Source organism: Glycine max, chromosome 12 (genome assembly GCF_000004515.6).
Source record: "Glycine max cultivar Williams 82 chromosome 12, Glycine_max_v4.0, whole genome shotgun sequence".
In the NCBI taxonomy this organism is placed as follows: Eukaryota; Viridiplantae; Streptophyta; class Magnoliopsida; order Fabales; family Fabaceae; genus Glycine; species Glycine max.
The window spans coordinates 10,618,081-10,634,343 of NC_038248.2; the positions used below are offsets into that span (position 1 = coordinate 10,618,081).

Here is a 16,263-nt window from a genome sequence, read left to right on the forward strand (position 1 = left end):
TAATTGATGCAATAAGAGCTTACAAGGATACTAGCCATGAGGACCCACAATGTAGGTTTTATCACGAGATCATCACAATGAAAGTTAAGACATTCGTGGGTCCAGAGAAAATATCCATTAAAAAAAACAATGGAATCACTACACACATTCAACCCCATGAGGAATTAAAGGATGCTAAACTACACGCTCTCTCTCCGATTTGGAGAGGGCTACATTACATTTACTACCAGCAGTTACAACACACCAGAAAAGTAGGTATACCAAAGCAATATAAAAAAAAAAAATATTAAGAAAGAAGAAGGACCATTGGATGCCCTTGTGCACTCCAAATGGCTACTTTTCATAAAAAAAAGGGGGAAGGGGTAATAAAAAGAAGAGAAACTAATGTATACATAGCAAAGAGAGGGAAAAAAAGAGAAAGTTGGAAGCCCATGAAGCCTATTTTTGCGTTATGGGACGTGACCAACTTTAACTAGTTAAAATGTACTTATTAGTTACCCTCTTTGGGAAGAAGCCTTGGGTGTACTAGAGCTTGTACCAATTGCACCAAAGGTTGTGACTGACTAGGGGTAGAAATTTAGGCGAGAGGTGTAAGTGGCCTTTGGAACCCAATTGGTTGGAATAACATCTCTTGCAGAGAGGCTTCTCCCAGTGGAAGAGCTCAATTTCACTGAGAATGGTCCCCTTAAAGGTCCTCCAATAATGCACCAATTTGCACCCCAAAGGTGATTCATTTGTAGCCACTCAGTAGACCCTGCCTGGCAATAGCAAAATACAATAACAATGTTAAGACTTAAGAATAAAATAAAGTAACAAGCTTCTTTTTTAAATAAGTAAAATTTGCAAATAATACAAATTGGGGTTAACCCCAGCTATTTACTAGAGACTATATGTAGGGATTACAAGCATAGGCACTATTTAATAATCTGTTTGTAAACAGAAATCAAATCCATCACTTGTCCACTTGGTTGTTTAGTTTGTTTTGGTAATTTAGTTGCCAAATGTTCCTAAACTTTAAGTCCTTTCATACAGTGAGGGAGAAATGAGGAATGTTACTGTTTAACATTGGTCCCATATCACATGCTTTGAGATCTGAAAATACAGAAAAGCACTACCATAGCAAGTTGCCAATGGGCACCATAATGTATATCAGGAATAACTCGCTGATAATATATTTAATAGGAGAGAAGATAGTCTACCTTTGGAAGATAATCTATCTATCCTAAAGTGCCAATGATGATAGTGTTGAGGCACGTGTTCTAAGGAGACACGTCCCCAGAATTTGGAATTGTCATACTTGGGACAAAGGACTATAATAACTGACCATGCTAGTTCCTTCATTATCAGTAAAAAATGTGAATGACCATAATGCTTTATTTTACCGTTGGGCAGTTACTTTCGGTCAAATCTGCAACACTTTTCAAGAAGCAGGGTCCCAGAGATGCAATTTATTATCATCCGTTGCACTTTATTAGTAAAATAAATCAAGTGTACATTCTAGATATTAAAATATACTATTAAGAATCTATCCACTTTCATATATTTCACATTACCACATTAGAGAATAGAGACCATTAGCTGTAACGGCATCTGATTCTCTGCGAGATCAGAAGTTAAAGATTCTTCTCTCGTGCAATTTTTTTTTCTATTCTCCTATTTCTTTACTCTTTGTTATTGTAACTTATTCATATAAATATAAATATGGGATCCTTGAGGAATATCAAGTGAAAACTATTAGTTATTGTAAAAAATAAAAATTGTACATCTAGATCATATACAAATAATCAAAATTAAAAGTTGTATGTATTTTTTTAAAAACTTTTATCATTCAAATATGATTTAATAGTTTAAATTTATAATTTTATTTTTAATAACAAGAAATCTAATGGGAATAAATATCAGAAGAAAGAAGCATACTTCTCGTATATGCATGGAGCCAATATCTCCCTCTGCGTCCTCAAATTCAACCAGAAGTGATAGCCAAAATGGGGTGGAGCCTTCGTTAACATGAAAGGCAATTTTTCTTCCTGGATATTTACAAGGTGTTCTGCAAAAGATACAATCACAGAGGACAAATTTCATTCAATAGAAAATTATAATATTTAAAATGTTCCTATCCTTTAATCCACAAAACAAATGGCCGGTACATCACTCGGGACTCAACAACAAGGGTACACACAGATGCAGATCATGTAGTACTCTGATATATAGAAACAAACAGGGAAACACAAACAGAAAGTAACCTTTTTCCTTTAAAGGGTAGCTGGGTTAATAATAATATTTTAAGCTGGAAAAAGAGTCAAAAAGCCAAATCTTCACACCAAATAAAAGAAGGGAAAAAAATGATACTAATATTAGTCAAAAAGTCAATGCTACATAACAAAGTCCCCCTCCAAAAAAAAGTAATATAATCAGCAGAACAATGTTCACAATTACAGTATATTACTATATGTAATAGCAGTAAATCACTTCAGCTATCTTAGACCTTTATTTATAATTTATGATTTTTCACGTACTAAACTTCACTCTCATCTTCACTTTTTTTTTAATAAATATTAATTTTAATCTATTATATTTTAATATTTTTTATTTTTATACATTAAATTTTAAAAATTTTATTTTACTTATTTATATTTTTGAAAATTACATTTTCATCTTTAATATTTTTTAAATTTTTATTTTAGTCTTTTCTTTTGATTTTCTCTTAACAAACGTAAGTGTTCTATTAATTTATAAAGTTTTAAATAATTAATTTAAAATAATGACGATTAAAAATTAAAACAAGACCTAAAATTATCCCCATAACGTCAAATTTGAAACCTTCTCATCATTGCTGGAATCCAACATTTTTAATTTATGTTAGTGATGGGTCGGAATGTGGCAATAAGGGGAGGTGATGGTATTGTTTGGTGGAAGGTTGCAAATCTAATTTGTTTGGTGATGATGGTTGTAGTGCTCGGAGGTTGCAGAAGATGAAGTACACCAAAAAAAATAGGTGGTTACATTTTAAAAAGATGATAGAGATTTTTAGTCATTATTATTTTAAATTAATTATTTAAAAATTTAAAATTAATGACATATCAACATTTGCTAACCGTAATAAGAAGAAATAATCAAAATAAAATTTTCAAAAGCATAAAGGATTAAAAGTAAAACTTTTAAAAACATAAAATATCAAAATAAAATTTTTAAACACATAAAAGATTAAAATAAATCTTGAAAAACGTAAAGAACCAAAATAAATTTTTTAAAATTTAATGTATCAAAATAAAATAACATTAAAACATAAACCAAAAGTGATATTTATTGTTTTTTTTCTTAATCATCCTGAAAAAAAATATTTTCCTCTCTCCTATAACATATAGACACTCAGACGTGAGGAAAAAAGCATTTTATAAAATAGATAATGCAACATAACAATTACTCCATAATGAAAAAAAAAATAACCACCCACTTGGGTATTCTTATTTTCCTAAAAAGGAAAGTAAAGACAACTTATCAACTATCAATCATTCTGTTACAGATTAAAAAAAAATGAAAAACTCACTGTAAAAATAGCAATGCTTTTTTTTTAAATTTTATTTTAAATGAAATCTTTTAACTCAGGATAACAACACTTAATAATAACTGTTTTTTTTTAACACAGGAGTCAGGATGTCCCCTATGGTAAACAAGTGACTAATCTTTTGAGAGATTAATCTCTCCTTATCACTATTTTTTATAGGTTTAAATATGTTTATATGTTTTTATTCATTTAAATTTGACTAATTATTTTTTTAAGTTCCTAAAAAGATCCTTTTTATTAATTTCTTAATTTTTTTGAAAAGTTACCTTTTAGTCTCTTTATTTCCTTATACTAATAATATCATAATTTGTGGTGATTCTTAGTCTCATAATTTTTTAATTTAATTTTTTTAAAATTTATTTACATTTATTAAAAATAACCAAAATATATAAAAAAATTGCTGCAATTAAACATCCATCATTTTATTTTTTTTCTTTAAAACCGTAAAATTATGTTAAAAAAAGACGATAAATTCATACAAGTCAAATATTTTAACAACTTAAAATCGTCATTTATTATTTTTTAAAAATTAAATTAAAAATATTTATTATAACATTTAAAATTATCACAAATTGTAAAACCATAAACATGAATAAAAAAAAACTAGTAGTTTTTAAAAAATTTGATAGACTAATAAAAAGAAATATTATTTTTGAAGAATTAAAAATAATAACTATCCAAATTTAAAGCTCTAAAAATATATTTAATTCATTTTACACACAAACCTAAAAATAAACTTTTAAGCACAGTTCAAACAGTAAAAAATTATCTACCAAACCATATTGGCAACACTGTAATCATGAAAGACATGGAGCAGTGGACTACATACCTGCGGTAAATGACGGGGATTTGACCACGGTCTCTGAGTGGACCGTTCTCGCCAGCAATAGCCATGCGGCCAAACGCGGCACCACTGAGATCGAAGTGTGTTTGGTCAGAGGGGCAACCGGGGCACTCGTCCGTAATTATCACTGTCACTGCTCTTCTCGAACATATGCTCTTGTCCAAACACTTCACCTTGTAGCACGCACCACACCCTTCCCCCTTCATGAACAGCAATGGCCCCAAAGCTCCCACCCGCGCCCTGAACGGCTTCACATCCACCATCGTACCATACCCACATGCCCCACCTTCACACACACACAACATAATCAAAATCTACATTTTTTAACTCATCTCAAACAAATTTTCTAATTCAATTCTTTTTACAATGAATCTATTTTCAACTTATGATTTCATAAGTATTATTCCAAATTCCAACTATTAGACCCAGTTTTATTGGAATTTTATCTACGTGAACCTTTCATGTGTATATTTATTACTTGAGTTTTTAAAGTGAAACTTCAACTTTTTATATAGAAGAATATCAAATAGGGAAAAAGAATTATCCGCTCATAATGAAAAATAATTTACATAATTATTTAATTACAACTTATAAAATTATTTAATTTTTATAATAATTATTTTAAAAATTATATTAACAATAATTTATAATCAAATAAAAATATAAAACTATTTTAAATTACCTTACGCACTGTACCTATGTGACAATTAATCTCAATTCAAATTTAGAGTACAAAAGAACACCACAAAAACTAGTCAAGTGTGTGTTAATGAGTGAAATGTCAAAAGAAGGAGAAATTGGTCTTAACCCATCTTTATGTGATTATTAAAATCTTAATTATATGTCGAAGACTAATTGAACAATTTCTCGAAAAACAATAAGAGATTTTGTGAAGGGAGATAGTAAGTTACCGGTACTGCCGTCTCCTTCGGGGTCGCCGTACCAGGTGGCGGTTCCGGGGTACCAATGTAGGTCGGGGCCACGGTGCTGAAGCTGTGCCTCCGCGGCGTACAACAGCACGAGTTTCAAGGCGAGGCTGAGGCACGTGAGGCTCAGTTTCGATGCGGCGGAGACACGGTGGAGCTGCATTGTGCTCGGAAGAGAAATGAGTTGCGCGCCGCCGCGGTTTGAGCAAAACGGTTGCGTTTTGGGCGTTGCCGACAATGGTGTGGCGGCAGAATGAGTGAGTGAGTGTGGGTCTAGTTTAGTTAGACCGTTAAAGGGGGGTTTTGGGTTTCTTATAGTGCAACAGGGCGTAAACGGTTTTACCTTGTGCTCCGTTGGTTTTGAGGTTATTTACGCAAGGGTGCCATTTGAGGGTCTTAGGGTGGCTCCCACCGGTAGTTAAGGCGTTAATTTCGCATGTGCGCGGGAAAGAAGGGAGAAGGGTGTATTCGTCATTTCATTTGGAAAGGAGGAAAAGTGCAAGCGCTGTTAAATACTTAAATATGTCTTTAAAAAAGAGATTTCCTTGTTGATAGCAGTTGTAGTAAAGAGTAAAATTGTTTTCAGTAAAAGATATAAAAAGAGTTTTTGCTGTTGATAACGTTCTCGCAGTTCTACTCAAGAGTAAAATTGTTTTTAGGAAAAGATACTTATAGACTTTATGAAAAATCCGTGTATGCTTTAGATATAAAATTACAAAATTATATTTTTTACGTAATTTAATAAATTTATTGTTCATAATATATTTAAACATATTTTATCATGATTTTAACTACAAAATTTTACATTTTCATAAAAAAAATTCACATTAAAAAAATTCACAATTTTTCTAACACAAGTTAAATCCCAAAATGATTATAAAAAAGTACCGCCGTAATTTATTTGTGTATTTCGTTAGTTGAATTAAATTTTGTCCATCAAAATTGTTCTTTTAAATTAAAATCTAAAAACTAATTTTATCGAAAAGAAATATGCATACGTGCTTTTATAAACTATGTTTCAAAGTTTTCTGCCCTAGTATGCTCTCTTTTGTCTCTTCTCCTTCATGAGTGCTCCAAGTGCTAGGTTTAGATGATCCTAATGATCTATCATATCTTGAATTTTAATGACTATAAAAATATAAATTATTGATAAACTAATGAATTGTTATTAAGTGAACAAAACCTATTTGTAAAAAAACTTACTTATTATTAAATCAACATTTATAAGTTATAGTAAGTATGCGTCCATTCTTAAGTGGAAAACAATTTTCTTAAGTTCTATTTAGCATCCAATGTGCTATTAAATCAATTGCGTTCACTTATTTGTGAAAACCAGTGTTTACACATTGAATTATTTTTACATGTGTCCACTAGACTTAAATCACTTATACACTTATTTTATATCCCCTTATGTCCAACAAGGAACTAAAGGACAATGTTAACTACAAACGGAAGTACACGTTCTTGTTTTTCAAATTTTAGCTTTGCTTCTCCTTATTTAAATTGTTAATATTTGAATTTAAGGAAATGACAAAATAAAAGGAATTTGTAAAATATTCCTCTCAAGGGTCACGTTCATCATGGAAGTGGAGCACAAGCAATTGTTTGTATCTTTATTCCTATCTTCGCCATTCAGAACATGCCACGTGGTATCATCTCCAGCTATGAGACAACAATCATATTAAGGCTCAACATTGATATTGTAAGGAATTCTTCACTGAAGTCTATAAAAGACATTTCTTGCTCAAGAAATGAAGTAAAAAAATTATCAAGTAAAAAGTGAGCATGAGTTCTTTGGAGCGAAACTCTACTAAAATAGTCAACAACACACTCAACATTTAATCTTTTCATTTAATTGTTTATCCACTCTTTGAGTGTTATTGAATCATTGTATTATTTCAAACTTTTATTTGTGAAAACAAAAAATGACTTAGTGTTAAACAATACTTTGGTGTTCTTAGATTTAGAAGGAGTCTAAGGGTGTACCAAAATAAAATATTTGTTTGTAATCAAAGTTCTGATTAGTGGAGCCCTTTATAGTTATGAAAAGGAGAATTGGACACAACTTTGTTTGAGTGAATCCATATAAACCAAGTGTTTCTGCTTCTTTCTTAAGCTATTTAATTAAGTATTCTTTTAAGCTTATCTTGACACACTTCCTTACCAAGTGTTTACCTGAAAAACATTGTGAAAATCATATTTTCTTTTTACTAGACGATCAAACTTTGTTTTCCATTAAAAGTCATTTTTCAACTCAATAGACAACACTATTTGCATCTATCCTTTTAAATTGGTGATAAAAGTCATTATTTTCAAAAAAACTTATTATCTTTGATTAACACACTATTCAATCCCCCTTCTAGTGTGATTGTTGATATTTCACCAAGCAATCCAAAGAAATCAGCAAAACCCTCATTGAAGGATAAGGATCCCAAACAAAAGTGTACGAAAAAAGTCAAGATGATAAATAGTTTTGATTAACCTAACCTTAATATCACCATTCCTTCTCCAATAAGGAAGACTTTTCCTCCTACAAGGACTTGGTTGCTGATTTGGACACTACTCAAGTGGTCCCGAAGGTAGACTATGTCATGATCCCAGTTGATATCATCAATGTTGTGACAGAGGAAGTTTGTCCCTACTCTTATTTGGAAGATCAGGGAACAAAGTCAAACAAGCCCTTCAACCCTTGCCCAACATTGATGTGTCTACTGAGCAATACGAACATTAGTGCAGTCAATGAAAACTTTCTCTAATCGACAAATTGATGGGTAAGAAAGTTAACTTAAAGTTCCTATCTATGATACTACAAAAGCTCAAGGGATGTATGGGCATCAGATATGGAAGTATATGCATTGGATTTCTCAATGCCCTAATACTCCTCCCCAAACTGATGGCGACACCACTTAACCAGGAGGACGATTAAGTGATGGCACCGCAAGGGGAAGATCCTTTAAACCTTAAACCTAATTTTGATGCAACAACTATGATGCTCATGACTGACGGGGTGGATCAACCATACCTGGCTAGTACTGAGAATAGTTCGTTTGGGATTTCAATGCTTGCCAAGAAGACTGCAAGATGTAAGCCCAATAGCGCCAAACAAAACAAATCGAGCCAAAGTGAGTCCAATACTAATAAACCTCATCAAGAAGGTAGGAAAAAGACCCACCAGAAAGATAAATGTGGGCCAAACAAGGGGAAAGGCTCTAAATTTTCCACTTTTCAAAAAGATATTCATGAATCTTCCTCCCCCATGGAAAAGGAATCCAACATGGTCACTAAAACCCTGACTACTCCAAATCATCCTTTTTCCAAGCTCGATACATGGCTTTTTCTTCCAGCCACCAACCTGCTTTTGGGATTGAGAGTTACCTTCATCCTAATGAATCTACATAATTTGATTTGATGATAAAAGAGACTATGGGTGAGCCCATGAGTTATGAGAACCAATTTACTATGTTTCTTCAGGTCAACCATGATAGAGGATCCTCTTTAATTGCAAGTGAGACGAACTTTGAAAGTAATGAAACAAAGGATTCCTACCATATGGGTAATGGATCCTGGCTCTATATCTTGAGACCCAGTTGGTCTCTTTTCCTTCTTCTATCCAGTTTATTCATGAAGTGCCTTATTTGGAATGTTTATGGTGTAGGGAAGAGAGCTTTTCCAATCTGATTAAAGACTTGCTCAAAATGTATCAGCTTGATTTCATTGCTATTTTGGAACCTTGTATTAGTGGGCCTAATGCTGATAAGGTCATCAACAAGATTGGTTTGGATGGGTGTTTTCGTGTTGATGCTAATGGCTTCTTAGGGGGCAATTGGTGTCTTTGGAGAACTTCTGGCACCAATATCTCTGTCATGGGATCCTTCCCTTATCATGTGCACCTCCATATTAACCCTAAATTGCATAAACCGTGGTTCCTAACTATTTTTTGTGTTATCCCCTAGTCAGGAAATCACATTGTTTTATGGGATGAACTTAGAAATATTAATTCTAATATGAATTCTCCTTGGTTGGTTGCAGGTGATTTTAATATCGTTCTATTCCAGCATGAGAAGCAAAGAAGTGGTCATATGAATATGGGGGATAAGCAAGCTTTTGATGGAGTGTCTTAGTGAATGTAACTTAAAAGATTTGGGGTTTAGTGGTCCTCCTTTCACTTGCCAATGGGTACTCTTTACGAATGTCTTGATAGAGTTATTGCCAACCTTTTTTAGTATCATCAATTTATGAACTCTAGAGTCATGAATCTTGTTTTCCCCTCTTTTGACCATTATGGGATTTGGCTGAGTGTTAATGATGATCTTAATAGAAGGTCTAAAAACTATTTCAAATTTATGGGTCCTTGGTTATATCACCTTGATTTTCCCTATCGAGTTCGTAATGTGTGGCACTTTTCCATGCCTTAGGATCAAAACATTGAAGCTCTAACTGTTACCCTGAAAATGTGGAACAATGATACTTTTGGAAACATTTTTCAGAAAAAGGAAAAGATTCTTGTGAGATTAGAAGAAGTCAACAAGGAGATATTCATTAATCCCAATAACAACGTGTTACAACTTCGCCAAAAACTGTGGATTAATTATACTAAGATTCTCAAGCATTAGGAAGCTTATCGGTTCTAACTGGTTAGAGTTAAGTGGTCGAACCATGGGGATAGAAACACAAGATCCTTCCATCAATCCTTTCTCAACAGACGCAAAAGGAACATAGTTGGTGGCCTTCTGAATTCTGATAATCAATAGGTCTATAATGATGATCAAGTTAAAAATATGGTGATAGGGCACTTTAAATCCCTCTTCTCTTCTAACCACTAAGACACTAGGTTGTTGCACTTTATTGCTTCATTCCCCTTCTTCCTCAAGATTACATTCAATTGCTTCAAATGGACTTGGCAAAAGATGAAGCTAGGACAACTTTGTTCTTTGTAGGAAATGATAAAAGCCCCCAACCTTGACAAATGCCATCTAACTTTCTTTAAATCCAATGGAATATTGTTGGAGACTCCATTTATGAGCTTATGAAGTTTGTTCAACAGAATCCCATTGTTATTAAGGATGTGAGCCAAACGTGCCTTACTCTTCTTCCTAAGTGTGAGGACCCATCGACCATCTCCCAATTTCGGCCTATATCTTTATGTCATGCTATTGATAAAATCATTACAAAAGCTATAGCCAATAGAATCAAGAAGATCTTCCCTACGATGGTTAGTTTGCTCCAAGCTAGTTTTATCCAGGGGCAAAATTCTGTTGATAATTCAATCATTCTCTTAGAGCTTACTAACTCTATAAATCATCCATATACTAAGAAAGGATTCATAGGGATGAAACTAGACCTGCAAAAAGCCTACACCAGGTTGGAGTGAGATTTTATTAGGGAAACCTTAATCATGGTTGGCCTACCTCCTTGGATGATGGATACTATTTCCTAATGTATGAGTTCCTCTTCTTTCTCAATTAATTGGAATGTGAACCATTCAGAGTACTTCTCTCCTACAAGAGGGCTAAGATAGGGGGACCCTTTGTCCCCCTACCTCTTTGTTTTATGCCTTGATAGACTCGCTTACCTTATCCAAGATTTTACAAATGAGGGCAAGTGGAAACCTTTTTTCTTTGGTAAGGCTAATGGCATTCCTATCTCCCACCTTTTTTTTGCCAACAACATCATCCTAGCAGTGGAGGAAACTTTTAAAGAGAATTCTAGATATCTTATGTTTGGCTTATGGGAAAAAAATTAATGATAAAAAATCCATAGTCATGTTCTCTCAAAATGTTTCCCGAGCATTGAGTACCCAACTTAGCTCTGATCTGAATATCCCTTTGACAAATTCTCTCGATTCCTACTTGGGGTTTCCTATTCTGAATCAAAGGAAATATGTTTGCCAGATTCAGAAATGTTGTTGACAAGCTTAAGAAGAAGCTTTCGAGCTAGAAGTCCAAGAATTTATCTATGGTAGGTAGGATTATCTCACCCAATCCTCCTTGATGAGCATTCCCTCCCGTATCACGCAGACAACTTCCTTCCTTATTCTATTAGTGGTGAGATCAAAAAGTTGTGTAGAGATTTCATTTCGGGAAGCTCCCATGATAGGCACAAAGTCCATCTTATTTCGTGGATACCATTTGTAAACCCAAGGAAAAAATTGTCTTGGTTTTAGGAATATCTACCTCCTCAATAAGTATTATGTTATGAAGTTGGCTTGGAACCTTATTGTTGATAAATATACCCTTTGGGTTCATATTCTTTGCACCAAGTACTCTTGTGGAGATATGACACTCCCTAAGGTTTGTAAGAAAAACATTTCCTCCTACATCTGGAAAGTTGTATCCCATGTTTGACCCGTTGTTGACAAAAATCTCAGATGGGTCATTAATGATGGGTCATTAATGATGGGCAAACCGTGAAATTTTGGATTGATAAATAGATTTCGGGCTTGCCCTATTTGGAAGAAATGAGTCCATACATTATTCCTCCTTTTTAGTGTAATCTCTTAGTGGTAGCCTATGCAAATAAGGAGGGTTGGAATTGGGAAGTCCTCAACCTACTACTTCCTTCTCACATTTGTGATAAGATAAAAGGCATCTCTCTCCCTAATTGTCAGTACGAGGACTTTTTTTTTTGGTGCAATTCAAATGATGACACCTTTTTCCGTAAATGGGCTTACTCGTACCTTTCTGATGATGATGCTTATTCAAATCCTATGACTCATGATTTTAACCATATTTGGGAATGGGTCCCAACACATCAAAGCATTCCTTTGGAAGTTGTCTCATCACATACTTCTTACAAATGTGAAGCGCAAGAAGAGGCATATGACCCACTCAGATACCTGTCCTAATTATCAAATGGCTCGAGTCTATTATTCATGTCCTTCGGGATTGAGTTTAATAATCTGTTTTGGCAAAAAGTTATAAAGCTTGATCATTGGGCCAAATTCACAAGTCTTAGGTAGGATGCTTGGTTGCATTTGAACCTCTTAATTGACCTGGTTTCGCCTTTGGGTAATGTTAGACTATTGGCAAGTGCACCAAATTATCACAAGTAGTAAAGTTAAAGTAGAAGTCTGAGTGTCGAGTCCACAGAAACTTTATTTGTACTTAGGTATGTGAATATTTAATTAGTAAATTAATTTAAAGAAATTGATTTGAAAAGGTTGTGAGAAAACAGTAAAATAAATTGGCAGAAAATTAAAATAAACAAGGAAAGAAATTAAACATGAATTTAAATTAATTAATTAAAAACAGAAAAGATGAGAAAAACCAATATTATAGAAGTTAAATTCAGAAGATGAGAAAGTTGGGGACTTAGCCTAAGAGAGCTACTCTTGATATAATATTAATGATTTTTCTCTAATTATGTTTATTCCAATTTTACACCTACACCTACTCATATACTCTAACGAAGATCACTCAAGTGAAGGAGCATAATTTATCTATCTTCTCTCCCAAATCCCTTTACAGAGATAAAATAGTTAAATTGCATTAAGAATAGATATGTATAACAGGCTAAATAAAATCAACTTATCCCTAGTGATGAAGTTATTTAGATACCCTTTTCCAATTCTCTTAAAAAATAACGCTTTCCAACGCTACCCAATTTATCATGCAAATGGGTGATCAAGCCATAAACAATAAAATTAAGCACAGGAAAGAATAATGCAAAAGTAATATTCATAGTAGATAGGAAGAAAAATTACATCAAGAGCAGTTGGCTACCAAGTTCCCAACAAAAGGGGGGTTTAGTCTCTTATTAACAAAGGAGGTCCTATAATTGCAAGAGGGGAATATTTAGAAAAATGGGGAATTCAGAAAGGGAATGAATGACTCGTTATGCTTGTTTCTCCTTCTTCCAGCCTTTACCTTCTATAAGGAATTGTATTCTTTTAAATTTTTTGTGTGTTTTTTTCTTCTTCTCTCCTTCTTTTATAGGTGCAGATCAACTTACTTTTCACGCAAACTTCACGCTAAGCGCCCTTGTCGTGCTTAGCAAGTATGGCAGCATTCCCGCTCAGCGCGTGTCTCGCACTAAGCGCACCTTCACTTTCCTAAATCATCCTTCACTTTCCAGGATTATACTGGCGCTAAGCGAGAGTTGCCCGCTGAGCTTGTGCATCGTGCTTAGCACTTGAGATGCGCTTAGCGAGCAACTTCAAATATTCAATTTACTTCTTGGGTTTTACTTTGTTTTCCTCTGCCAATTATTCACTAAGCATCATAAATTCATCAACTTTTAATATTTTCTGCATAAAAACTTAAATGATGTTAAAATTGTAATTATTTGCACAAAAAGAAAGAAATAAGACAGAAAAAAATACTAATTCTTATATAATTTAATCCCAAAATATACCTATACATAACGTTATTAGGTAACAATTGAAAAACTCTTTTTGACGTGGTTGTCTACCATTTATGGGGAGAGAGGAATAATGTGATGTTTGCCTTGAAAGCTTCAACCTCTGATGATTTTATTCATAAGGTTCTGACTCTTTGTGTTTCTATTGATAATGACACCATTAACCCATCTACCACCCTTGGTAGTTCTAATAAGGAGATTCACATTAGCTGGTTTGCCCCTCAACATCCTTTTTATAAGATTAATGTTGATGGGTCTTTTTAGAAAATCTACCTCTGTTGTTGCCTATTGTGGCTTAATTAGAGATCATATTGGCAGGTTTATCAAGGGATTCTCTTCAAATCTGGGTTTCTGTAATGCCATCTATGTTGAGTTGTGGGGTCTGTACAAAGGTATTATTTTAGCTAGGGATCTCTCCCTTTCTCATGTCCATTTTAAAATGGATTCTCTACTGGTAGTCCATCTTGTTACCATGAACAAGACTCAATCCAACTTACTCTAGCAGCTTGTCAATGATATCTATTCTTGCTCAACAAGATAGATTGGACTACTAAGTGGACTCATGCCTATAGGGAGGCAAATAGACCTGCGAATTTCCTAGCTAGCCAACCATTGTCACAACCACGACTTTTTGTTTTTGGTTATTGATAACCCTCTTCCTGCCCTAGCTAGCCAGATTGCTGAGGATGCTAAGGGGTTGGTTTTCCCGTGCTCTGTAGTGTTGTAGTCTCTATTTTTTTCTTACCCCTTAATTAAAAAAATGCATTCATGCATTCCAAATATAATTTTGACAAGAGTTTAAGTTTGTATATGTTAGAATGTTTTTTTTTTAAGATCATCATTATAAAAATTAATAAATTTATTATATATCATATCAATTTATGGTTTGATGACTGATAAATAAAATAAAATTATGTTTTGATGGGTATGTTTTGAATGGGAGATTCTGCTGCCATGCCATATAGTTAGCAATAGAGGACCTTCTTATCCCTGTGCCCCAATTCTCCAAATTAAGTTTCTAAGGAGGTGTTTGGTTTAGTTGTTTTCTGTTTTTATTTTCACTGGAACTAGAAAATGATGATGAAAATATGTTTGGTTGGATTTCTGTTTTCATTTTCAGTGAAAATATTTTCTGAAACGAATCAAAAACTGAAAACAATAAAATCTCGTTTTCAGTTAAAACCAGGAACTTCATTTTTGGTAAAATGAAAACGCGGTAGCAAGGAATGTAATTTTAAACAAATCTAAAAATACATTTCCTTTTGAAAACACATTTTCAGTGTTTTTATTTCTTGAAAGCAGAAAACAAGAAGTCAAACCAAACTTGTTTTCAGAATTTTAATCTTTTGAAAATAAAAACAGTTTTCAGAAAATGAAAAAAGGGAATTAAAACAGGAAATAAAAATGCAAACCAAACACACCCTAAATATCCCCATTTTCAAATTAAATACATAAATATCTTTTGTTTTGTATGGTGTGAACCCGGGTCCTTACCCACCGAATTCACAAATTATTTTCAACAAAATATTGTGCATTCACGTTAAGAATTTGATTTTCTGTAAATCGAATTCTTAACATTTTTTTTTGTTTTTTGCTTTTTCTATTGAAAAAATCATTAAAAATATTTTTATTAGGTAAATTATTTTTTTCTCTTTTTTTTTAACTATTTTTTTGATCTTATACTTTTAAAACATCAATTTTGAAAATTGACTTAGTAAAGTTATTAAAATTTTAGTTTTGATATTGTTGGAGGGGCTTTGCATGATTTTTTTTAATGTTTTGGAAGTTTTTTGTTTCAAAAATCAGTTAAGTATGATGGTTTTTATGTGGATGAATATTACGACAATCAGTATAAAAAGGTTTGACAAATGTGTTTCAAAACGTAAAAATTCATGTTTTGAATTTTAATAATTTTTTATGGTCTTTTTTTAAACATTATTCTCATTATTTTTATGTTGATGAATATAATGGTACAACTATCACAACTTGAATTGGTTTAAAAAAACTTGAAAATTATGTTCGTAAATTGTAAAAATTAGTTTTTTACACTTTAAAATTTTAATAACTTTACTAAGTCAAATTTCCCAATTAAGAAACCAAAATGAATGTTTTGAAATGTATAAGACAAAAAAATTAGTAAAAAAAGAAGGGAAAAAATAATTTATTTAATTAAAAATATTTTTTAAATAAAAAAGAAACAAACAACAAAAAAAAAATGTTAAGAAATCGGTTATGGGAAAAGCGAATTCTTAACGTGAGTGCAAAACTTTTTTTTGAAAACAAGTTATGAATTCGGTGGATAAGGACCCAAATTCACAGCGCAAAAAAAATATAAAAAAAAAAATCTATGTACTTAATTTAATTGTGAGAATTGGGACACAGATAAAAAGATCAGCAGTAGAGCCTGTTCTCACCCATACCTGCTCGGTGTGAACTTTAAAAAGGATTTTGTTGACAAATGTGTTAGGATCGTTGTCTTCTTTTGCAATAAAAAAAATCCATCCGTTTAAAACGTTTTTTTATATTGAAATTATATATAGAAAAATTAGCTGTAAAATTTGAAATATAAT

General features: G+C 32.7%; 1 protein-coding gene across 1 annotated transcript; it reads right to left on the bottom strand.

The window, feature by feature from the left end:
• Positions 1-563: 563 nt before the first annotated feature.
• Positions 564-5,498, bottom strand: EXPB7 (expansin-B3-like). Its single transcript, NM_001267069.1, has 4 exons — positions 5,321-5,498; positions 4,395-4,695; positions 1,918-2,047; positions 564-758 (listed from the first exon to the last, which is right to left on the bottom strand). The coding sequence occupies exons 1-4, from the start codon at positions 5,496-5,498 to the stop codon at positions 564-566; spliced, it is 804 nt and encodes a 267-aa protein (NP_001253998.1).
• Between the last annotated feature and the right edge of the window lie 10,765 nt (positions 5,499-16,263).